This window comes from Cygnus olor, chromosome 6, assembly GCF_009769625.2.
Source record: "Cygnus olor isolate bCygOlo1 chromosome 6, bCygOlo1.pri.v2, whole genome shotgun sequence".
Classification (NCBI taxonomy): domain Eukaryota; kingdom Metazoa; phylum Chordata; class Aves; order Anseriformes; family Anatidae; genus Cygnus; species Cygnus olor.
Window position 1 is genome coordinate 20,988,653 of NC_049174.1, and position 24,894 is coordinate 21,013,546.

At 35.7% G+C, this 24,894-nt stretch overlaps 1 protein-coding gene and 1 long non-coding RNA gene across 3 annotated transcripts in view; one reads left to right on the forward strand and one right to left on the reverse strand.

Annotated features, from left to right (window-relative positions):
* Window positions 1-24,894, forward strand: part of LOC121072245 (sodium channel protein type 1 subunit alpha-like) — a 97,722-nt gene that overhangs the window by 8,243 nt on the left and 64,585 nt on the right. Inside the window, 2 exon segments of the mRNA XM_040561688.1 lie at window positions 157-236; window positions 22,375-22,693. Of these exon segments, the coding sequence (XP_040417622.1) occupies window positions 22,427-22,693 (267 nt within the window). The 5' untranslated portion in view covers window positions 157-236; window positions 22,375-22,426.
* Window positions 1,593-13,273, reverse strand: LOC121072254. 2 transcript variants are annotated; one of them, XR_005821092.1, is made up of 4 exons: window positions 13,144-13,273; window positions 10,993-11,052; window positions 2,510-2,600; window positions 1,593-1,848 (listed from the first exon to the last, which is right to left on the reverse strand). It is a non-coding gene; the product is annotated as an uncharacterized LOC121072254 (long non-coding RNA). The 2 variants fall into 2 exon arrangements; XR_005821091.1 differs by lacking the exon at window positions 1,593-1,848 and having other exon boundaries at window positions 2,272-2,600.

The following is a 24,894-nucleotide window of genomic DNA, read 5'->3' on the forward strand; positions in this document are numbered from 1 at the left end:
TTCCCCCTTCTTTCTGCATCTACCTCTTCCTCCAGCCTTTCTGATTAGGTACTTCGATAGAAAACCTTGTTTTTATTTACATACAGATCAGGACTGGTTGTAATGCTATAGATATAACTCGGTTCATAATCTGAACCGTCTTGCTTTTTCAAACAGCACAAGAAATTTGCCAGGTGGACATCAAGCTCTTTCAGCGTCTTTTCTAAAATGGATTTCTTCTCTGCTGCTTGTCTGAGGTATGTGCTTAACACACTCCCACTGAATTCATTTGTTTTGGATTGGGCTGGCTGCTGCATCCCCTCTTTGAAAAAGTAGTGGTTGCTCATTCTGCAGCATTTGAAAATGGATTTGTGTTTTGCTGTCACTGTTAAAAATGTATCCAATCTTACTTATCACAGAAATGCTTATTTTGTAGTTATGATGTTGAACTCTTGAGTTGTATTGCCTGATGTTAGTAGTGCATTCTTGAAACGCACCTGCTTTTTCTATGGTTTTCAAGCTTGACCCTTCTGTTAATATAAAGTACAATGGAAAAAAAGACTAAAATTGTGCTAAAAATGACTCTGAGAATTAATGTGAAGCAATAACAGGATGATTGTTGTCAAGGCTGACACCCTGTTAGTTTATTCTCTTGAGCCTAATTTGTGTGATCTTGAATATTTGCTGAAATACTTAGACACAAGTAAACAAGTTAGAGAAAGTCAGCCTTAATCTGATTGTCCTCAGTTAGTCAAGTAGAGTCACAGATAGTTTTCATTATTTAAAAGGAAGTAAACATGATGGGGGGGGGGGGGAGGGGAAGGGTCAAGTTTTTATTGTATAAGGAATCATATAATCTAAACAATTCTAGGGAAATTTTAGGTAAACAATAGTAATTTGCATAGTATCGTTTTAGAAAATATATATATATATATGAAGCATGACTATAAAGACTTTCAGGAAAATGATGTAGATATATATAGTAGAATCATATATCCTAAAAGCTGTTGGCAACACTACTTTATATCAATGGTAAGAGTACTTTACTATGGATCATTAAAATCTATATTTAAATTGTTATATTAGAACCTTAACTTGCTTTGAAGTTTCTGGAGTTGTAAATGTCGAGAGTTGGGAAGCTAAAACAAATGACTGATTATTGCATTTTAAAATCAAGGTGGCCTTGAATTAGAAAACCTTTAGAATGTCAGTGAATATTACTCTTCTCCTCAATGCATTATCCCAATGCCAAGGACTTTAAAGGACAGGTGATTGTTTACTTTTAAAGGTGATATCACTGCTACTATCTGTATCACACCACAGCCTGCCCTCTTTTCAACATTTGGGCTCCTATTCTAGGAGTTTTGTATGTTACTAAGAGAAGAAAATGCATTCAGGTAGAAAAGCCAAAAAGCTTAATACTGGATTTTTTCCCTTAAATGGTATTTTTTGGATCCTTTTGGCTAATTTAAATTGAAGAACTAAGATTAAATTGTGAAGATTGCTCTGCTCTTGGTTATGAGAAATTGTCTGGCAGTACTAGGAAGAAGTGGGTACTTCCTTGCAAATATTTTTTGAAAAGTGGCACAGGCTTGGTCTAATTTTGTGTATGTAGTTAAAACTGTATTCAGTACTCCTCTAGATATATATGTTTTCTTTCATTTTATTCATTTTCTCAAATCCAGTACCAACTCACCTGCGGGAAAACATGCTGGGTCTTTTGGGCAAAATATTATGAATAGATTTGTTGATTCTCTTGCAATTGCAGAAGCATATCCTTCAGTTTCTCCACTGAAGACAGCTGATATATATCGGAGTCAGTAGGATTCCACAAGAGTAAGAGAGAGCTGTATTTGGCCTGTAGACTTTCTGTTGATGCCAGAAGAAACACAGCAAAAGACAAACCAAATTCCTTTGCTGGCAGATGTATTAAAAATTGAACAATATATATCCACACTTGTAAACTGAGAAAAAATATGATGCCATCAGTAAGACATATTAGATAAGGAATACCATTAGACTTTTTTTAGCAGAATATTTCAGAACACTTAAGAGATCAAGTTGCTCAAAGGGAAAAATCATAAAGCTGGACTATTTTAAAATGGAAAAAAGAACCTTTGGGTAACTTTTACCCATTAAAAGCTACAGATGATGTTTCTGAGTGAGCTGATTATTGTAGGGAGATTGGCAGTATCATGCAAAATCTCCAAATGTTTTTCCCAGAGGTGAATAGTTCTTGTATATGTCACTTCCATTTTCTCTAGTTGTAGGTTTATTCTCAATGGATTTCTATCAATGAAAACTTCCAAAAGTTTTATGAAAACATTTGAAAATTTGGTATAGGTGATGTAACTAGTTAAATTTCAAATTTAGACTGAGAAAATGTAGTCTGTTCTGTAGCCAGGTTAGTCCAATTTCTGTAAAATATATTGATCATTTTTATTCAATTAGTAATATTTATTTAAAGAATTACAGTAATATCTTAATGAATACATGGGTGTTCAGTGTTTTCACGTCTCCTGTTTCTTACAGATTTTTGTGTCACCTTTTCTCTCTCTTCCATTTCCACCATTGTGTGTCATTCCAGGGCCCCTTTCAGTCTTCTAATGTGCTATTTAGCTCTGAAAAAAAAATAATTGATTTTATTTTGAGCCTATTACCAAAATTCTGGGTAGCACCCTGCCATATTAAATATCACTTGAAATACCACATTTCTGACTCAGATCCCATTTTACTTATTGTTTGCATTTACCAGCCCCAGAAGCTTTCTGTCTCCTTCCTCTGTGCTTGGAAATTCTGATTATATTGCTTTTTCTATACATAAGTTTTTATCGCTTTCTGTCTCAGCAGTGCATTTCTGTCTTTCCAGTGTTCTATTTTAAAGCATCTCTATTCTCCTTTTTTGCTTGTTTCCCCATTTTTTTTTACAAGTCTCTGAGAAAAAGAGGACATGACCCCTCCATTTTTGGTCTCAAAAACATCCAGATCAGTTTGTGCTTTTCCCCATCTCATTCTATCTATCTTGATAATTTATTTCAATACCTTGTTAGCATGTGGATCAATCTCCTTCATCTTACTTCTACTCCTTAAACAGATTCTCTAATTTCCTTACAGAATTTTCTTTTTAAAAATTACTTCATAATACAATTCATAACACTGAAGATCATCATGATAAACAACAACAACAACAAACAAATCCTGTCAAGGTCAGCAAGAAAAAAATAGGAATAAATCTAGAGGCTTGTGGGACTCTAATAGGCTTTTTTAATAGTGGTTTTGGTCAAAGATGACAAAGCTAAGCAGCAACTACACTACTTTATAACTGAAGTAATGGATCTGAAGGAAGCTTTCAAATGTTTGGTTATTTAAGTGCATTTTAAGCCAGTGACTTGATGGTGTTCCAGATATATTGGCCTGCAACGCTTCCATCCTCTCATCCCTCCCTGGACTCCATTTTCTACTTAGTCTTTAACAGTGTTTCCTTCAGAGGTCTTTCATTTTCTTTTATGTTTTAAAGTATCTGACTGTTTTGTTTCAAATTATCATCAGATTTACTTGCCAATAGGAAATCATGACTGAGATCTTTCTGAGTAAGATGTGAGGTGCTTCTTTAAGGAATGCCTCAACAGGGCTCTTATGGAAGCTTGGGAAGGATTTCTTGAGTAGATCTAGAAATGAAAATGGAACGGAAGAGGCAAGTGGATGGTTAGAAGCCGAATACTGGAGATCATTTTTGTTCTCTGCATCCATAGCAGGTAGTACAAGAAAGAAAGACTGCAGAAATAGACTCATACAGATGAGATACTGGGAGGAACTTTCTAATAGTGAGGATGGCGAACGGTTCTAAGAGAGTGTCAGGGAAAGCTCTGAAATCTGTCATGAACGTCTGTAGGAAGAGGATAGATGAAACATATATTGGGAAATAGGTTTAGTGATCCTGGTTTGGACAGGGAGGTGTAGTAGATGGCCTCTGATAATTGTTTCTGACCTTATTTTTCTGTGAGTCTACAAAGAAGTAGATACCCAAGGAACAACACCCTTCCAGAAAAATACAAAAAAATACTTCAAAAACAGACATCCTAAAAGATATCTTAATTAGGATTTAATATAGGATCTTAAAGTACATAAGCCACTGATACTAAACGGAAAAAATAAGTTATCCTCAATTAAAATAAACAAATAAATATATTCTTAAATATTAACTATGTGATCCAGATGTTATCTGGAAATTTCACCTCCAAGTAATAATACTTTCAGCTCAACTTATTTTCTCTTTAGACACACTAGGGGAGATAGATCAGAAAGGATGACCCTTTACCATGTTTTCAGGACTTCATATTGTCTCAAAACAGAAATTCTTACAGATCTACTACTCTGAATTATCAATGATAGCTGCACTTCAAGGAAAATCGTCTAATTTTATTAGATATTTTGGCTCCGTCTATGCCAAGACAAAGTGACATGAGATACTCTGTTTCTTCAAAGTGTCTTGTCCTTAAAAACCTAGTGACCATATGCACCCTGTCTACAGGGAATGCCTTCTCATGTGAGCTAACTCTTGAGTTATGTCCTGAAATTATTTGGGAAACTACTAACTAAAATGAGTGAAATCTGTGCCAGGGCCAGCTGTATTTAACAAGAGGTGCTTGGGTCCCAGGATCCAGGAGTATTTCCTTCCATTGATTAATGCATTGGCTCCTAAGCTACAGAGGAAAAAAAAAGAAATATTGTTTGTATAAATATGTATATTAAAATATCTATAAATTTACTTAGGAAGAGGTAATAAGATTTTATTGTGCAGAATATTTATTTATAGTATGACTTTAAAGTAGGCTAAATAAATTCACAAACTGGAATAACATGGTAATCAGGTAGAGATACAATATTTTAACTTTTGAATTAACTATTGAAAAGGAAACAAAACAATATTGTCTTGAGTGTCCTTTAGGAACTTTATACTTAGAAAAAAATTAATTTGAACTGTATAGCTTCTTTTTTTTTTTTCTATGACAGTTATAGAGGGACACATCTTCACATAGATTGCTTAATACTTATTTTAAAAATTTAATTGAAGTCTGGAAGATTGTTAATCAATACTTACAAGAAACGCAAGACCAATTTAGAAAGTATCTGGTGAAATCAGATGCCTAGCTGGACTAAATCAAACCCACACCTGTTTTATTTCTTTTTATTAATTCTGAAAACTAACATGAAAAAGTGTACACAAATCATTACAAATACATTTCTGTTTAGTGGCAAAATAAATTGATTTTGTTTAACAAGTGATCAGTAAGACTTGCATAGGGTGTGAGAAAAATAAAGCTATACTCAATATACATAAAACATGATGGAAAAGAGTACACTTCAGCTCCTGGTACTATTTCCTGGTACTGGGGAGCTTTGTAAAACTGTGTTTGCTGACACACCTAGATGGGGAAGGCTTGTCAGATGTTACTTCAGGATGTTGTGTTGTCTGCTTTTTGATAGACAAGTATAAAACTAGTTGTAGAACTGTACAGAAATAGAATTTATGTTTGGGCTAGAGAAGTGTAAGAAAATTTTCTGAAATAATTATACTGCAAAAGCATGTTTTGAAAGAAAAAAATAAAGTTTCTAAATCTGGTAAAGATAATGAAAACAAACAAATGATTTGCATTAGTAGTGTTGGGTTTCCATACTATTCCTGGTAGAGTAGCAAACTTAATGATCTTATATACTTCAAAGGACCACTAATTTTTCAAAATTACACTGTAACTAATTCTATCTGGCAATTCAAAGGGTTTTTCATATCAAAGAGTTTCTGAACAGTTACAGATAAACCTCATATACTGTGAGACAGTTATCCTTCTTTAAAAAATTAGGAAAACGGAGATATGTTTGTTCCAGTCACTGGACAAAGTTGTCCAGGTGGAGAGTCTCCACTGATGGAAATACTCAAAGCTTAATTGCACATGGCCCTGAGCAATATGCCCAGGGTGGGTTGGAGTGGCCAATCTCCAGAGGTGAATTCCCACCTCAGCCAGTCTCTGAGTCTTATACAAAAGCAAAATTTTAGGAGTGTACAGGGGAAGATGTCCATAGCCTAGCCATCTGTAATAACTGGCAACTATAAAATAAAATATAAAAAAGTATGCTACAAACAGAGTCTTGTGTTACCAGGTATGAGGACTGTCCCTGCTTTGAAGTTTCATAAATGGGACATAAAGTAGACAGTAGTTTACAGCTTTATTGATATATTTATGAGCAATGATGCTACCAAAATAAAATAAAACTTAATTACTTTAAGTACCTTTTAAGTAGAATTTCAATCAAAAATATTTTATTCAAATGATGTTTTTAGTCTTTTCTTTCTTAAATATTATTTGAAAATGGTATTTTGCAACCATCCAAACTAGACCATCCAAACTAGAAGGAACCATAGCATCCTTTGGTTTGCTAACAGCAACATCTACTTTAATTATCACTGCAATGAGTTGAAAAGGAGTAACAGTTTAGAAAGGTCTACACATTTTGGACTTCTTTAAAAACCTCTACTTATTATATCTAATGCCAATCCAGGAATTCTTACAGTTTATGGGAGTCCTACGTCTGCAGTCTGGTAGAAGATTCTCATATCTCTTAGATAGTATGTCTGGTAATTTTGACTCTAGGTTATATCCTGTCTAGCTGCTACACAGCCTGTCTGTGAGTCTGTTGCTCATGGGTATTGACTTCAGACATGCCCTCTTCTTTCCCCTTAAGAGGTTTCTGTACATCTGTGAAGCCTAAGTTCAGGTTAACCCTGAACCAACACTAAGTAATATTTAATGACTCTGCTGGGAGAAACTAAAATGCATACTTCTCAATAGCAGGAAATAATAAATTACCAGACATGCTACCAAAATAAAAGCAAATTAGGTGATACAGTACCCCCTGTCTTATGTCCGTCTGCCTAATTCCTAGTCAATAGCTAGCACTGAGTTTCTTGACCAAAAAGAAAAAAAAAAGACAAAGAAAAAAAAAATGTTGTTGTCGATCAATTAATTAAAAAAAAAAATGCAGTGGAGTAATAAATATTCATTTTTATTTTTTAAAAGCTACTTCTCTGTTCCAAAACAGATAAACAGATCTCTCTTCAGTACATGTCTTCTAGTAGTAAATGTCTTTTAATAAAGATTTTATCTCCCTTTTTCTTTGGCCTCTTTGCCCATAGGATTTCTATGGGCATCTCATCAGTGACATTTTTTCTGGGTCATATGCTTAGCGGGATTCTGAAATGCTGGTTCTGGTCTGTTTTGGCTTTTTTTTTTCTCCCCTCCAGTGACTAAAGATTGACTATGAGCTAGAGCTAAAATTTCATAAGATAGGTCAAAGCTTACATGTCTAAGTCTATATTTAGGTGCTTAGACAGAAAAATACAGTGTCCAAAACAGTGTGACAAGAATTTCATATTGACTTCTGTGTGAATTCTTGATTGCTTAGCACTTTGGAAAAGAACGACTTATGCCTTTAGCTGTCTGTTCAGATAAATTCCTGATATGAAATATGAGCCATTTGTTCTCTTTTGTGTGAGAAAAGATTGTGAAAATGGCTAAATAATGACTGTGGGCAGTAAAATTGTGATTAGCACTTTTCTGAAATCCACAAAATAAGCAAGTTACCCTTCTCTTTAGCAGTCTGCAGGTCTGTTTTCTCTGCATAATAATTCTAATTCAGGTGGCTCTCCCAAAGCAGTAATTATCTTTAACTTTAGGGGATTATAAAAAAAAATATATATATATATTTTTTTTCTTGAGATGTTGATGAGTTATCTCGGTTCAAATTCTGCACTGAAGATACGTAGGGCATATTTTTACCTCTGGAAGTTTCAGAGACTTTGTTCTTAAAAACTTTCTGCTTTCTGGCTGTCAGGCTCTACTACTGAATGCAGTCCATCATGTCGATTCTCCAAAGTACACAATTTTCAACTTTAATACCTCTTAAATTCCAGATTCTTACCTGGAAATTGTTCTACTTCAGTTTGTGCCCACATTACCTGTTGTCTTGCATACATATGGATATTTTTGTGTAGCTTTTATAAGTAAGGGTTCTTCTATGGAATCTAAGAAACAAATCTGTATGTACTACTCGAATATGGAGAGAAAGTGAATTACTGCCCAACACAGCATGCTATCTAAGTGTAATGAAAAATGTTAGGTGGCACAGACAGAAATAACACATTTAAAGTGAAGTTATTTTGGTAGGTGATCAGCCAAATCACAGGAGAGTTTTCAAAGATATCTTGAAAAATAATAGGTTACGAAGACAATAATGAGGAAGCTTTGCAGATATTTGTTTCTGCTAAATGTGACTGGGAACCTTCTTCAAAAGCACAATGTTGATGTAAATTGAAAATTGACCAATGGAGTTGACATCTAAAAAAGGTATTTGTCATAATGAAGAAACAGGCTGCAAAGACCCTCTGAGAAGGGGTCCTATATTTTCTGAGAATTGATACAGCAGGATGACATGGCCTAAAGTCACCCTGGATATGGGCACATCTCGTTTGATAAGGCCAAAGAAACTTTCTTTCTCTTAAGCTTAAAACAAAGAGAGACTCTCTCTTAAAACAAAGAGAGACTCAGACATTTATTACCTTGTGGATGTATAAGAAAGATTCTGTCTAAGAGTTCTGTATAAGAAAGATATGTATGGAAAAAAATACAGTAAGATTTAGGCATAGTCTCGCTCCAAAACTTAGACAAGGACTCCTGAAACATGTAACAGTTGGATTTATTGTGAGAGCTAGTAGCATAGACACCACTAACCTTGGCAGCCTTTAGGTTTGGTTGCTCACCTCACGTACCAAGCTACTGTGTTAAGCACTGGTAGACTAGGACGTATCACTACACCTAGAATTTGAAAATACTTTGTACCTGCAGAGGTGGTGTAAAGAAGTCTCAAGTAATTAAAACATGCATCAGCAGGACTTCATATACACTGCTGAATAGGATGTTTCTGAAGGGAGCTTGGAGACCAAAATAGCTACAGCCATATATTCTGCCTGCATTCTTCAGTATGACTACATCTTGGCTGTCTGCTGTTCGGGGTACAAAAGCAAAAGTGTACGCTGAACAGGGTACATCTGCCTAAAGGTACTTGCTGCTGCAAACTTGAAGATCTGCAAGCAACCTGCTTCCCAAATCCAGATGGAGTTCCTATAAAAGGCAGTATAGACAGATACATGTTGTGTCAGGAGAAGCTTATGACAGAATGCAGCTTTGGCTGCACTCTGTAAAATACAGTACAGATGTAGCCTGAGAAAAATAAGTTGAAAAATTAAACATATTTTTAAAATAGGCATATTAAGATTTGATGCTGTAATATAGCCCCCATTTTCACTGAGGTCCCTTCTTATAGGTCATAGTTACTTCAGTTTCTGGGACAGACTGTGTAAGATACCTATTCACAATCTTATGCTTTGGCCATCTGTTATGTATCAGACCATTGTGTTCTCACTGAAAAAATACCTCCTGTTCTACACTCTCATAACCACCAGTATTACCTTTAATAGTTGCTAAAACATGCAAGGATTATGCAGGTACTGATTCAGCAACTTTTTTTTCCCACTCCCTCTTCTAGTTTCACTAAATTCAGTATCAGGTTTATGTTATTACAAAGATACCTGAACTTGGAGATGTATTCTATCCTTTTACTCTTGGAATGTGCTGATGAGCAGTAGGACAGTAGCAGAGACCATGCTGAGAGAGCACAGTTCAGCCAGTGCACTGTTTATTCAGCATTTTGGACACCACAGTTCCATATAGGAATTTGTGATGTGCCGAGTTCTATCACACAGTACAGGCTCAGCATTGGTTTTAGACATCTTGGTAGACAGCTGTGCCAAATATCACAGTCCTGTGGCCTATTGTTTGAACAGCTCTATCACAACAAAAGTTAAAGTGAAAAAGCCTGAGAATTACTACCTCCTCTCCTTTCACACAATTATTAAGCAATCCTGGTAAAGCATGGAGTCTTTTACAATGGTGGTAGTTTTGATCTTGGCCTTTATTGGTTTGGGAATATTTTGGCTACATTCAACTCTGTCCCCACTTTCTGGCTTTCTCCAAGCTTCTGCTGTCAACCTGTAGTTCACCCAAGAACTCCCTCACCACCCAGCCCAGCAGAAAACCTATCTTCAGAACCTGAAAACCCTGCCCTGCTCCTAACCAGCCCCAAATTACCCCCACCTAGCATTTGGCTTCCAGAAAGCCTGGCTGCCTGGGAAGGTGAAAGTAGACAGGGAACAAGGGAGCACAGCTGCACCTCACTCCCTAGAACCTGTTTACTTAAAGACAATGTTCATTTCAAGCTCCTCATGGACTTGACAGAAAGGTGAAAAAAAATTCAGGAGGTGAGGGGGAGAGTTTGATCAAGAAAAATAAGAAGAGGAAAAGGGAGAGAGAAAATTTGGATGCAGTTTTCATATATTTTCTTATGACTTTCCCCAGACTAAATCCATGCCACCATCCTCAAGCTTTCCCACACTGACAATCACTTTCACAACATCTATTTCCATTGACATTGTATGTCATATGGCTTGTAATGTCATATGTAAAAAGCATTTTACCAACCCACAACTTAAAGCCTGAGAACTAATTTGCACTAGAAAGAGGACCTCCATGATAATGATTTTATAAACACTATATCATTTTACTAAGTAGTTACTAAATGATGGGTATGTATATTTACATGATTTGCAATAGTGCTTTTATTAATACAAGTATCTTGCCATTATTTTTAATGCATTAGTCCTACAGCACTGAAATATCCAAATATGTTCAGAAAAAGAAACTGCATCTTATCATATATAAATGTCTGCTGGTAAAATTTCATTATGTAAAAGAAAACTAAAGGGAAGTATTTCTCCAGGTTAATGTGCATCTACTTTAAGGTAAGTCAGAGTTTGAATTGAAATAACATTTTTATATAGCATAAATCAGAATTTTTCTTCAAGATACCATTTAAATACATCAATCAGGTGATAAAACTTACCTGCATGAATGAAGTCAATAGAATGTTTTGAGAACAGCTTCAATAGGATTACGAGTTCATCTGTTATCCCAAAAAAAAAAAAAGGGGGGGGGGGGATAGTACAATTTTAAATCATAGAGAAAAATGAGAATTTTAAGAGCAATAAATATGGAAAAGTGGATAAAAAGGAGTAACAAACCAGCTCTTACTCAAAATTGCTGAACCCAGAGAAGTCTGTTTTATGTAACTTTTAATGACTTCTCCCTCAAAAATGGATTGTTTGATGTAATTTCCACTTATTAATATATGCATATAGTAGTATATGAAGTCCCCCATTCATCCCAGCCTCAATCAATGTAACATGATCATTTCGAAGCTTCTTAATTGTACCTGTTTCCCTCAGCCTTAAATGCCCTTCTGTTTTTTAGGGCCATGACCTACATATTGCATTCATTTCTTCTCTGACAGTGTTCATTGTTCACATACCAAAGACTTTATTTTCATAACTGGATATTATCTTTTATGTAATGCATTTATTTCCATTATTCTTCCTGATCTTAAACACATGGAGAAATTCTTAAAAACAAACAAACAAACAACAACAGCAAAAAACACTTTTGGTTTCTCACTAGTTTATACACATGCAACGAGGTGGTATGTATGACATCTGCAGAAACATTATTCAACTCTGAGTCTGGCACAAAATTGTGCTCAGCCTTCAAATGCATTGATCAGGCAGCAAGAATGACATGCTGAGGAATGCCTCCTGGCATTGTTTCTCAGCTGGCTGTATTGTAAATCAATACCTTACTCTGGGAGTGGCTGAAGCTTTCTCTCATCTAGGCAGACTAGAATTAGCTTTCATGCTGTTAGCAGGGTAAAGAGTTCTGGGAGAACAATGACTAATCCTCTCATTTATCTTCAAACTATTTAAGATATTGAATGACCATAAGATATTGTAACTCACTATGCTAACTTAAAAATCACTATTTAGAAAAATATATATATTCCTAAACACTGTAACCTCAATTACAACATTAAAATATAGTTTAGAACAGCAAGAAGCTGTTTAAATCACAAATGCAGGAGTACTTTTAATCATTAAAAAGACAAATGTTTATTTGTAATTATAAGAAAAACTGAAAAGTATTTTAATCATCAATCTCAAGTCCTTTAAAATGGGTAAAGTGTGTTATTTCCCCCAACAGAAAAGCTGAGTTTGAGAGATGTAGTTGCTTTAGTCAGAGCTACCATTGTGTGCAATGTTCTCCACTGTACTATGTCACAGCTCTTATTTGAGCTCTTATTCACATGAGCAGAAAAACATGAAACAGATCTTATATCAATTTCAATTCAACAGCAACATAGAAACCTTTGAATTTATATTTTTTATCAGTTCATTAGTTTCTTTTAAATAATTTGACTGCACAATTTATGTGCATTGCATTGTATTTATAGGAACTGCAGATCTTTCCTTTTTCTATTTCTGTACCGATATTTGAGAAGGGTTTCTTTGCAAAATAATCACTAAATATGCACTACAATCGTATTTTTAACCACACAAGAACTTATTTGATAAAGTAAGTGTAGCCTGCTTTTTAGTAGATGATCTGGTCTTTCTGGAAGTACCAGAAATGGCTCAGAATTTCAATGACTGAGTGTGTTGCTCCAAAATTTAGTATCATTTATGCTATTTTTAAGTATTTAGCTATATTCCAGAAATTTCTAATTAATCGTCTTCTGCTTTGAGTATTATATCACGTTTTAGTATAATGTGATATTTACTCATTTCTGTTTTTTTAACTCTTTTGTCACCTACAGTGTACATTTTGCCTGTTTTCTCAGTACACTTATTGCAAAATTAATGAATTTAATGCTATTTTTTGTGCTGCTAAACATTTAATGCCTCTGTACTGCACATATACATTATGATTTATTTTAAAGAAGAATATTTCTCTGATTTTTATTCTTGATCAACCTTAGGATTAAAAAATAGCAGAAAACCCCCAGATCCAAATACCAGTAGATTTCATAGTCTATAATTGTATCACTTCTAGCTTCTGACTGGATTATTATTTATCTTTAAATTTTTATATTTTCAAAAATAAAATTAGCATCCTGAATATTTATTGTAGGGTTAGAATATAAAATATTAAATCACTGGAAACTCACCAGCACCTTAAAAGAAAAAAAGGTGAAATCTTTGTTTTTAAATAAAAGTCAGTGTGGCTAACAGTCTTCATTCAATGCTTTTCAAACCACTGCTTCTGCAGAAATACTAATTTCCAGGCTCTGCCTTTCTTTGCAAGTCTGAAGCTTTTCATAATAAGGCTTTGTTCAAAGGGTGTGGCGGAGGCAGCAGATGCTGCCTGTGGTTAACCATTTAATAGCAAAAGAGATTTCATTGCTGCTAGTAATTTTTGAGATTTTTTTTCCTTTATGAAACTGAAATTATCATGAGTACAGAATAGGATCTTTTCAGATCTCACAGAAGCTGAACACTGGAGGAAATAAATGAGAATTAAAACAAACAAACAAACAAAAAAACAGTGAAATAAATCTTGAGAAATGATTGGAGAATGTTTATACACAAAGCCCAGTTCAGCTGGGTTTCTTAAACCCAACTGTGATTAATTGGAGTCACGTGTTACAGCCAGTAATTCCTATATAGTTCCTTCTCTGTGTGCCCCAAACCTTATAATTATTACAAGCAGATTCTAATGCATGCTTCCTGGGCTAAGATGCTTCATGTCTATGCAAAACACCCTCACAAATTATGAAGAGTCAGCTTCTATGGGAGATGGCAGTCTCTAGGTGAATGATAGTGCTCACCAAGACTATTGATCTGAATTCAGGCTTCTTGCAAATCCCTAGGCATCTTCTGGGAATGAATGTAGGCCTTTCTCTCTCTCTTCAACACCAGCTTCATGGAATATCACAAGGGCAGATATGGATGGATGGGGTGAGTTAAGTGTGCTAAGGACCCATCCACACAGGAAGTCAACTTACCATTTCACGTCATCTAGATTTAATTCATTTTCAGTAATTCTTTCTGTGGGTACACCAGATGGCTCGCCCCACCACCAACTTCCTGGTTGCTCCACGGGGAAACTGCACAAGCAGAAAGCAAATCTGACCTTTAGCCTTGGATTTAGTATTGCTTCAGTAGAAAAATCAAGATGTAATCACAGGATTACAATTGGCACATTAGTGAAAGGGAGATGACCAAGAAAACTCATTCTGGTAAGTGGGATGATAACTAAACAGCAGATTAGTGGATGGATTTTAACGAGCTGATGGGAATGACCAGGTGGTCTCCTGATGCAGGAGCTGGGAGTAATAAAACCAAAGGTTATCCCTGGCGATTTTGAGAAAAGCTGTGTGCAAGAGAGAGAGCTTGAATGACTCAGGCCAAAGCCCAAAATTTAAGCTAAGAGTTAGTAGGAAATTCAGAGAGATAGCAGTGGAGGACTGTTTTACTTTTACTATTTTTGTTTTTCTCTCATTTACTCTCTTCAGAGTAAAGCATAATGGTATTAATGACTTCTGCAAAGTCTCTGTGTCTCTTGCTTTGAATGATGGTTTTTCTGAATCACATGGTTCAGCTGCTGTTTTCCTGAGTGGTGAGCTGCACACCAGTGTCAGAGGTATGGTGTTTTGGGATGAATCTGTTAAGACACAAGTGAGTGTGGGAATAAGCACTGGTGCTGGGATTTTATGAGGCCTGTTGAAACACAGGTGCCATTTGTAGGAAAGGAAGCAGACAGGCTTTGTCTAGAAGGTGTGCCAGAGGGACTTATCAAGGCAATGTGTAGCCTGGAGGGAGTACATCACATCAACTGCAACACAAAGCTGAGCTACAGAAACCAGCTCTAAATGTGTACAATTGCTTGTGTACTAGCTGCAATAATTCGTAGATGTTAGTGCAAATAATTTATTTAATATTCACTAGGGTAGATTAACTGTGCAGTTATACTGCTCCTAGGGCACAGGATGGTAGGGCTTGAGTGCTGTCAGGTCTCAAGACTACTGACGTGTAGTAGTGCCTAGACACAAGACATGGTGGTCTGAATGTCCACTTGATGAGAGCTTGTGCAAAATGGCATTGGACTAACATTGTTAACTCAAATTCTATTGGAAAACTGTTCAAAACTAATCAGGAAACAGGTGAGATTTGTTTACTTTTTTATCTTTGACCAGGCCTGTGTACTGAAATTTTTTTTTTTTTTAAAAAAAGTCACAATGATGTGAGAAGTTTTTATTCATTGTAAGAAATTTTCAGAGATGTAAATCATCTGAAAAAAAGGAATCAGTGACATTTATATAACTTGTACTGCATAGCCTACATTGCTTTGTTTGTTTATTTTTTTTAACCAAAGAAAGGCACTATTATGTTTGCTAAGATAAATGGAGGAAAACATTTCAGACATTGCTTGAGAAAATTATTATTAAAATGGTGATGTTGATCCTCAATAGTAGGGGTCCCTTTACTGATCAAAGGAAAAAAAGCAGAAAGGCCGCTTCTTTGCACTCTGTGCTGCAGCTATTTGTTGCATGAGGTACACTGCAGGAACAAAATACACATGGAATTCATTCAGCTTGGTATCATTCCAGTAGTTCTAAACTATTAAATGTATTTGCTCTGATGGAGTAGTAATCCAGATGCCTTGTGATTTGTCCCTTTAAAATATTTTTTTTCTTTCTATGGAACTGCATAACCAATTTTTTTCAGCTTTCTAAAATAGAAATGACTCTGTTGCAGTTAATGGAATTAAGCTATCAAAGCAGAAAGCAGAAGCAAGCTCTTTATTTTTAATCTAAAGCAAAGCACAGTAACTATATTTTGGTTTAGAGATACATTACTTAAATTTAAAAATGTAATGAGAAGTCCAATGGCAATCAAACCAATGCATACACATATATAAAATTAACAGTGATGAACAAAATGCTGTGTCCACATCATGTGGTCGTTTGATTTACTCTAAATGACAAACATGGATAGGACCAACAATATACATATTTGAGGGGAGGCAGGAGTGGAGGAGTGAAAACTGCAACTAAACCCTCTTTTCTCTTAAATATTCCTAATTATGTTCTCAACTATTAATACACCTCCAGCAATATTAAACCAACTTTACAAGTGAATTTATTGGATACAATAGGGAAGTAGCTTTGGGAGCAGGGATCAGAAGCCATGACTGCCTTCCCAGATGAAGGCTTACCATTAAGTTGCTAAGTTCATGTTTTCTTGAGGGCTTTCTTTCTGTCTCAGTAAATCTTGATTTCATCCTGCATAGTGATGGCAGAGTACTGCAAAGGGAGATCAGATGGTCTGCTGCCTGTGGTAGTGTAAGAGTTTTGCTGACTGATGGAAAAACATGTCTTTGAATTCTGAGAGCTCATGGGGGAGTTAAGTATAAATACTCATGTAATGAGATGTAAACTAAGCAATTATACAAAAGTGTGGATATCACAGACATTAACTGCATTTCCTCTCTCTGTCTCCTGCTTGCTGGTTGTTGGGCAGCCTAGACTGAGGCACTAAACTGCCTTCCTAAATCACGTAGCTACCCTTGATTATTTGCAACTCTGTGGCAAATTAGATAGCAATCCTCTCTGCTCATTGCTCCCCTTCTATGTCTCTTTTCCTGTGTCCATATCTTTGCTGGGTATCAGTATCAGGAAATACCTAGCTGCAAAGCATAGATGTTCGCTTGAGCAAATATATGTTATTTTATTGCTTTCATTATTTCAGATAATTCACTTATTTGTCAATTCATAAGTATGTGCTTTGTTCTGATCTCTGCAGTATTGATGTACCTACTCTTTATTTAAAATTAATATGCATTAAGTATAGTTAGCCAACTCCAAGTAATCTAATACAAGCAAGTCCTAGTGCCCAGATTTGCATTAGTCATGCTGAAAGGATATGTCAAAAAGGCAGTAAAAGAAAATATATGGGAGAATCCTATTAACAGACTGATAATATGCATGTTTCCTTTATAAATCTGTCCATTAGAATTAAATTTAATTTTATATATGAGCTACAGGGAGTCATAAAAAATTGTGCAGTCTTAAGAATCTAATCTGAGTTCTGTTCTTCTGCTAAGTGTGTTACTTTGGATAAGCTACCCAATTTCAGAGCTACCTGTTGTTGCCCTAAAATGGAGATAAACAGGCCAGATATAGGCTCATCTTCTGTGAAGACAGGAAAAGGGGGTTCTCCTCAGCTAGAGCCTCATGTATAAAGCCACAATAGTTGGCAGCACCTCCCCACTTCTCCTCCCGAAAATCCACGCTTTGCGGAAGGTTATTCAATTTTATTCTGCGTTCTGAAGGCATGAATCATAATGACTAGTTGATAATTCAGAAATACAGAGAAACTGTGCCAATAAACAATAAGACGGAAAGTTACATAGAGATTTGTGCTGTGTGAATTCACATGTAGATTCACTGATTTATCTTTATTTGTAGTAGCTGTGACCTGTTAGGTTGTGCCTTGAATCAGCCAGGTGACAATACCTGTGCATATCACTGATAACCTTACTAATATACTGGTAGTTGAAATGAAAGTGAAGTTACCAATGTTATCTTATTGCAATTCAAAGTATTAATGCTAGTCTTTATCATGATGTTTTTTTCAAAATAGTAAAATGTATGATTTTTAATAAAACTGATTTGTTAGTTTATGCCAAAAGCAAGAACATAATGTATGCCACAAGGCAAGGGCAAAGTGAATGGCAAAGATTAAATTCTGCTTACTCTAACAGAATGCTCTTGCCTGAGTATTCCCTTAGCAATCAGTTTCACAGTACTGGATAGTATGAGGAAACAGCAGTGTGTACAAACATTTAAGGGTGGCTTTCTGAAATTCAAAGGAAGGTTAACCAGACAATGAAACAGTCCAGTTTCATTTGCTAATCACTTTCATTTGATGCTATTTTTATTTTCTATTAGTGGTGAGAGATTACTTGTTTCTTACATCACTAAGTGTAACAAATCTTATTTTGGGGTGTATATAATGAAGAGTCCTGTCAGTCATTAATTCTGCAAGTAACAGTGCAAAAGAGTATGTGATGCATTTGTTGAAAGACTCACGTACATTTCCTTTTGCACTCATGTTTCCACTTCATCTTGGAAATACATTCACACCTGATGAACTGGAGCTGCACTATCTCATATTGCACTGTGGAAGGGTACAAGTCTAGTCTCACCATCCTTCACCCAAACTGAGAAACTGGAGAATACAGTTGAATACGGTAGGGTGGGGGAGGCAGAAGTATTAATCCACTGGTACTTCGGATGCATGCAATGTTTTACCCCCCCAAAAAGCACATAAGTTATTCTCTAATTCATGCTTGCCACATGTTCAGTTGTGCCTGACATGGCTATGTCAACTGAAAAACAAAAATACCATTCTTGCCTGTTCACCATGTCTACACACCTGCAGCATTAACCATGGGAGAAAGTTAATATCTATGTAGTTCTAGATATGTATGTTCTAGAAAGCATGGCACACAGCACATTGCTATACAGTAAATCTGAGAAGCTATAGCTTTTTTAAAGTTAATCATCCTTCTATGCTTAGTGAGTAAAATTAATGCTAACTAATATTAAAAGTTATATTGCTGAGAATTTTGGCACCTCAGCAATGTAGGGAGAAGCAGGAAGAGTTTTTGTTCTGTTTTGTTAGAGGTTAGGTTTCATTTCAGCATTATGACAGAAAAGTGATCATGGAAGGCTTTATGTAGGTGTTTCTGTAGGTGAAAGTATGAACGAGACCTGTTGTATCATAATTGTTGTTTAAACTCGTCTGTTATAATCAAATTCCTACATTTCTAGCACATAGGGTCCACTGGAACTTCAACATCTCAACATTCATTAAATTCTATGGAAAGTGGAAGATGAATTTAAATTTAGGGGTGTTGTCACAGAAGGTCAAATATAGCACACTATTATGGTTCATAAATCAATTACAGAAATAAATTAGCTTACTAAAGTTCAGGTATTTGCAGTATTGCAGTATGCCAAGATCCTCCTGAGCAAATTCTCTGGAAACTTTTGTTACTGTTAGTTATGATGGCAATGAAGATAATGAAAGCAGCTGATAGTAAACTAGATGTTTTTCAGATTAGGAAAAAATCTTGTTAAAACCTGCCTCTTTTTCAGAGAGTTAAGTATAGTCTAATTGACTTCCTCAAAGGCTAGCGTGCAAGTGTTTTGGGATCACTTTTACATGAGTCACCATTTCTCCTGCTGACAAGTCCCTTCATTTTGCCTAGTAAATTTATCCAGGTGAAATTTAAAGACTTCAGAAATTTTTTAAAGCTCTGTGGATATTTAATCTTGAGTTATTCCATAAGCATGCATAGATCTATGACTACGCAAGGTGTACAGTAAATCAGATCCATCGTGGAAGTGCTAAATTAATTGCATGTATATTGCCCAGATGGTCATTGTGTGCGTAGCTAATCCAGTGTAGCTCTAGAATGCTTCAGACTTAATATGTGTGGGCAGATCAACTATGCATTGTGCAATAGCACAGATACAACTGAACAACTTCAGACTTCTGAATGTGGTTTACAGATGGTCTGTGCACAGAGTATATTGAGTGTGCTCTGGAATTAACTGTCTTACAACAATCCATACACTGCAAAGTATATACATATATATGTCACCTGGGAAATTTCAGAAGAAACACAATCATTCTATTCTCAAAGATTCCAAGTACCTTATTTTACAGAATTTGAAACATTTTGCCTACCAATACACTGCACATCAGAAAGTCAATGAAACACAAATGAAGATGTAGAAGAGAAAAAAAAATCTCTGATACATCATTCACTCCAGAAGGAGAGAAGTTGGTATGAAATCTGGCCCTTTGTCCCTTCCTTTTTAAAATAAACTGAGAAGAGAAAAGCCTGATTGTAGGTTTTTGTTTCTTTCCCAATAGCAACAGTGTGTTTTTTAATATTAGAAAATAATGACAGAGCATGCAAACTGTGTGTCTGTAATTGTTCAGTAATTAGGGGCTTGAATTTTTGATTCCCAGAAGTAAACCTAACCATAAAATGAGGAGCTGAGGATTGTCTGGAGAATGCTATTTATATAGAGGAAGAGAAGGTTTAAAATCCTTATTGCTTCAGATACACTTGTATCCCGTTTACCCTTAATGGAGAAAGAATAAGGAAGATGCTGATTCCTTTTAGGATTAGAAATGAGGGAAAGGTTTAGAGAACTGATTCTGGATACAGTCTGCATGGGTTAATATCTTGGGTTCGGGTAGATTAGCACCTTTTAATTTTTTTACAAAGAGAAATCTTATTTCTTTAGAATCTCTTCCTCTGATTGTGGCTAATGATTGTATACACCTCGATGAAATATGGGTTGCAGATACCATAAGCATTTTGACCCCTCTTTCATAATTTATCTACTGCATTCCACTACTGAATACATCTGTGTGTTTAAGGTGTTTGTGCTCACCCTGGCGTTAATGATCTACAGGATTTGGGGCTTATTACTTACTACTTTACATTTTTTCTTTGTTCTCATCTCTGCATTTTTTTTTATACTTCTAGTCTTCCATTCTTCCTAATTTTTCCATTTCACATTCTTCGCTCTCCTAATTCTTTCTACACTGATATACTGTCTCCTCTTTTTTCCATTTTCGTCCTATTTTCATTTTTTTCAGCTTCTTTCCCTAACTTCTGTTTTTATTTATCTTGTTTTTATCTGTGCCAATATGATCCCCTCCCAAGCCACATTTTGTATTCTGACTTCTCTGTCATTCCACATCCCTTGCTTATTTTGAAGTGTACTGACCTGTGTTGATCCTTCGGTCTCCTGAAAGGTTGACTAATCATTTTTCAAGCACCCCAGCAATGGGTGGAGAGTGAAGTTACCTCTTTATATTCAGGCATGAGGACTATACTCCACTGTGTGCCCAAATACACATTTCATCTCTATGTCTGATGTCATCAGAAAATTATTCAGCAGCATGAAAGATGTCGGATCTGTAATTTTTAACAGGATTTCTTTTTTCTCTCATCATGTTTATTTTTTTCAGCTGCAATGTATAGGCAATACATATTAAAATATTAGAATTAGAAAACATATTAGAATATTTCCAGAATTATTCAGTTACAGCTACTGAATAAAGCACCAGATATACAGTAACAGTTACATTGAAGTAAAAGTTGGACATTGCTGTTCTTCTTACCTAGAATCACTACTGTACAAAAACTTACTTGGAACCTCTACTTTGGTCCCTCATATAATATACAGAGCTTATTTTATTTGTTTAGTATAAAATGATTCTACAATGTGTGTTTACTCTTACTGAACTCAGTGGAAATTTCTGCATTAATAGTGATGAGCTCTGCTGCTTATAATTACCAGTGTAATCCTGATTGATTCTGGAGAAGTGTGAGGGGATTTTAAGATTATTACAGCTATGAGGAAATAATGTATGTGTTCTTAAGTACCATGCTTTTGCTTATTCACAGTAAAAAGACCATTACAGTTCTAGAGCTGAGAAATTATTGCAGGTTACATAAATAGCGTAACAACCACACAATTGCCTTTTACAAATGTCAAATCATCAACTAAACTGTTTATTTTATTTTTCTTTATATTATTTTCAATATTGTATTTTTGAATATTCCAATATAGTATCACAGAATCACAGAATGGTTTGGGTTGGAAGGGACCTTAAAGATCACTTATTTCCATCCCCCCTGCCATGGGCAGGGACACCTCCCACAGACCATGTTGCTCAATACCCCATCCAGCCTGGCCTTGAACACCTCCAGGGATGGGGCATCCACAGCTTCTCTGGGCAACCTGTTTCGGGGCCTCACCACCCTCTGAGTAAAGAATTTCTCCCTAATATCTAATCTAAATCTCCCCTTTTTTAGTTTAAAACCATTCTCCCTTGCCCTATCACCATACTCCCTGACAAAGAGTCCCTCGCCAGCTTTCCTGTAGGTCTCCTTTAGGTGTACTGGAAGGCCACTATAAAGTCTTCCCAGAGTCTTCTCTTTTGCAGGCTGAACAACCCCAACTCCCTCAGCCTGTTTCCACAGGAGAGACGTTCCAGCCCTCTGATCATCCTTGTGGCCCTCCTCTGGACTTGTTCAAACAGGTTCATGTAATTCTTTGACTGGGGGCCCCAGAGCCGAATGCAGTACTCCAGGTGGGGTTCATGAGAGTGAAGTAGAGGGGGAGAAACACCTCCCTCGCCCTGCTGGCCATGCTTCTTTTGATGCAGCCCAAAATACAGTCAGCCTTCTGGGCTACAAGCACAGATTGCATAAACAAAAGCATTTCAAAATAAATGTTACATCTTTCTTACTCAGTGATTGTAACATGTTTGTTTAAATTTTATTTTCTGCTTTCTTTTAGAATTTTCCTATGCAGAAGAGTAAATACTAATTAAAATGTGCAGGATGAAAAGATGGAGCAGCCAGTGCTTGTACCACCAGGACCAGACAGCTTCCAATACTTCACTAGAGAGTCTCTTGCAGCTATTGAACAACGTATTGCTGCAGAAAAAGCTAAGAATTCCAAACAAGATCATAAAGACAATGATGATGAAAATGGGCCAAAGCCAAATAGTGATTTGGAGGCAGGAAAAACACTTCCGTTTATATATGGCGACATACCTCCAGGAATGGTGTCGGAGCCCTTGGAAGACATGGACCCATATTATATCAATAAAAAAGTGAGTCTAATATCAATCCTGTTCATATGACAATGTTTGGAAAGCTTCATCATGTTTATTTCATTTACTTACAGTGGATAATATAGTTTGTTTCTTCATCTGTTAACTGACAACCATGTAGGAAAATGTCATTCTCATAATGCAGAAACAGCTGAGCATTGTTAAAAGGACTAGATATACAATAGCAGAAAGTGTTAGATGCCAGTGATACATATACATTCCACCTTCCAGAAAGTTGGTAAATAAATATTTAACATCTTGTTATACAAAGTTAATTTAGCTAATGCATGTTTTAGGACAAATTTACCCTCATGTGGCCTTCACGCATGAGTCCTCTACAGAAGGATGAGTTTTACAAAGTATGGTTTTTAACATTGAATTAATCAAATGGCACTAAATGTAACATGGTGACTGACTGTATAATTTGGTTAAACAATAGCAGGGTATAAATAAATAGAATTTAAATCTATTCTCCTATACACTGATCTCTAAATCAGTAGCAAAGTGCCCACTGCCCCCTGTGGCAGGACAGAACCCATCAACCTTAGTGGTTATTAACCATTCATTGTTTTCTTTTAGTTTACATCAAAATTTATACAGATTTATATCCTTTGATATAATTGAATTTATATGAACATCAAAACTGAAACATAGTAAGTAGTCTTTGATTTTGAATAAATGTAAGGATTCTAAGTGTAATAATATAGTATGTACGGAAAAGTGCATATATTATAAATGAAATACTTTGCAAACTTAAAAAAAAAAAAGTAAAGATTTATTTAAACGAAGTACACAGATATGCCACACTTTCTCTGAGGTTCTTTATATTTAAAACTGACAGCATGAACCAATCTATAACACACTTTGGTCCCAGGATTCTGCTTTGGTAGCAAATTCTAGGGAAATATATGGAATCAGAGAAACGCAAGGATAAGTGGAAGATATCATAAGGAGAGTGTAAAGCTGTTTTTAAAGCTTCTGGTGTAACTGGCCTTGAACAGCTCTGCAGTCCTTCCAGGATGATTCTGTTACAGAGCCTGTGTACAGCAGAAAAGCTTTACAGCTCATAGTGATAGCTAGCTCGGGTGATACTTTAGTTATTAGATACTGTGGTTATGAAAACTCTATAAATATCAAGACAGGAGTTATTTTGATTTGCACAATGTGCTGTATTCTAAGTGTCTTTTAGCTTGCTAAATTTTATGTGATTTATGAGTCCTGTTTTGACAAGAGAGAAAATACTATGTGAAAGAACAATATTTTTATCTTTATTATTTGATGCCTCTGAAAGTGCCTTTATCTGCCATTCACAGTGTATGAAGTTTTATCTTTAAATCACAGCTCTACTTTTACAAAGATAAAAGATCTGTTTCTGTAAAAGCAGGCCTTGTGGAGTTCTGTACTAATTGTGTCTGACTGTTTATGATACAAAAATCATGTATCATTATACCCCTACCTGCCCACAGTGCATCCTGGACCTTTACAGTCAAATCAACCAGTCTTCTGTGTCTTACACAGGGGAAGACATGCTTGGTATGACCAACAGGTATGTCTCTTGAGCCCTTAGAAATTGAAGACCTGTTCAGTCCTTTCACGGATGGAGGTGAAAACCTACTGTATTAGGCAGGTCTGACAGGGTGCAAGAAATGGAACAAAACTATCTGAACATATTCAATCAAGTTTCTAGATCTTGCCTATGTGAAAGGAAGAATCTTTTAATTTGCACACTAAATAAATTTTATTGGCAAATAACATATACTGTACTTCCTGCTGGGATTTTCTTGTTTGTTCTGGTCTGCACATCCACTTCCACTATGCACATTCCACTATGTGCTTCAATCTTCTATAGTATAGGAAAAGAAACAGATCTTTCATTCAAAGACATGACAAAACTTTCTCACCCACTAGAAATTTCTCCCTTCCTCCTTCCTTCAATAGAAGGAAAATAGATTTTCCTAACAGAAATTCCAACAGCTGTTTCAATTTTACATCAATAATTTGATTTTAAAATACCTACTTCCTGGATTTTCTTACATAGTTATATGTGAATTCTGGAAAGACTTTTGTCTTGTTTCACTTGTCTTTCGAGAGTCTTTGTAGCAGCTGATGCTCCTCCAAGCCTCAGAAGGAGAAATAGTTTGAGAAAAGCCTGAAGCAGTAGGGAACATCTCCATGAAGAATCAAAAGACTCTTAATGCTCA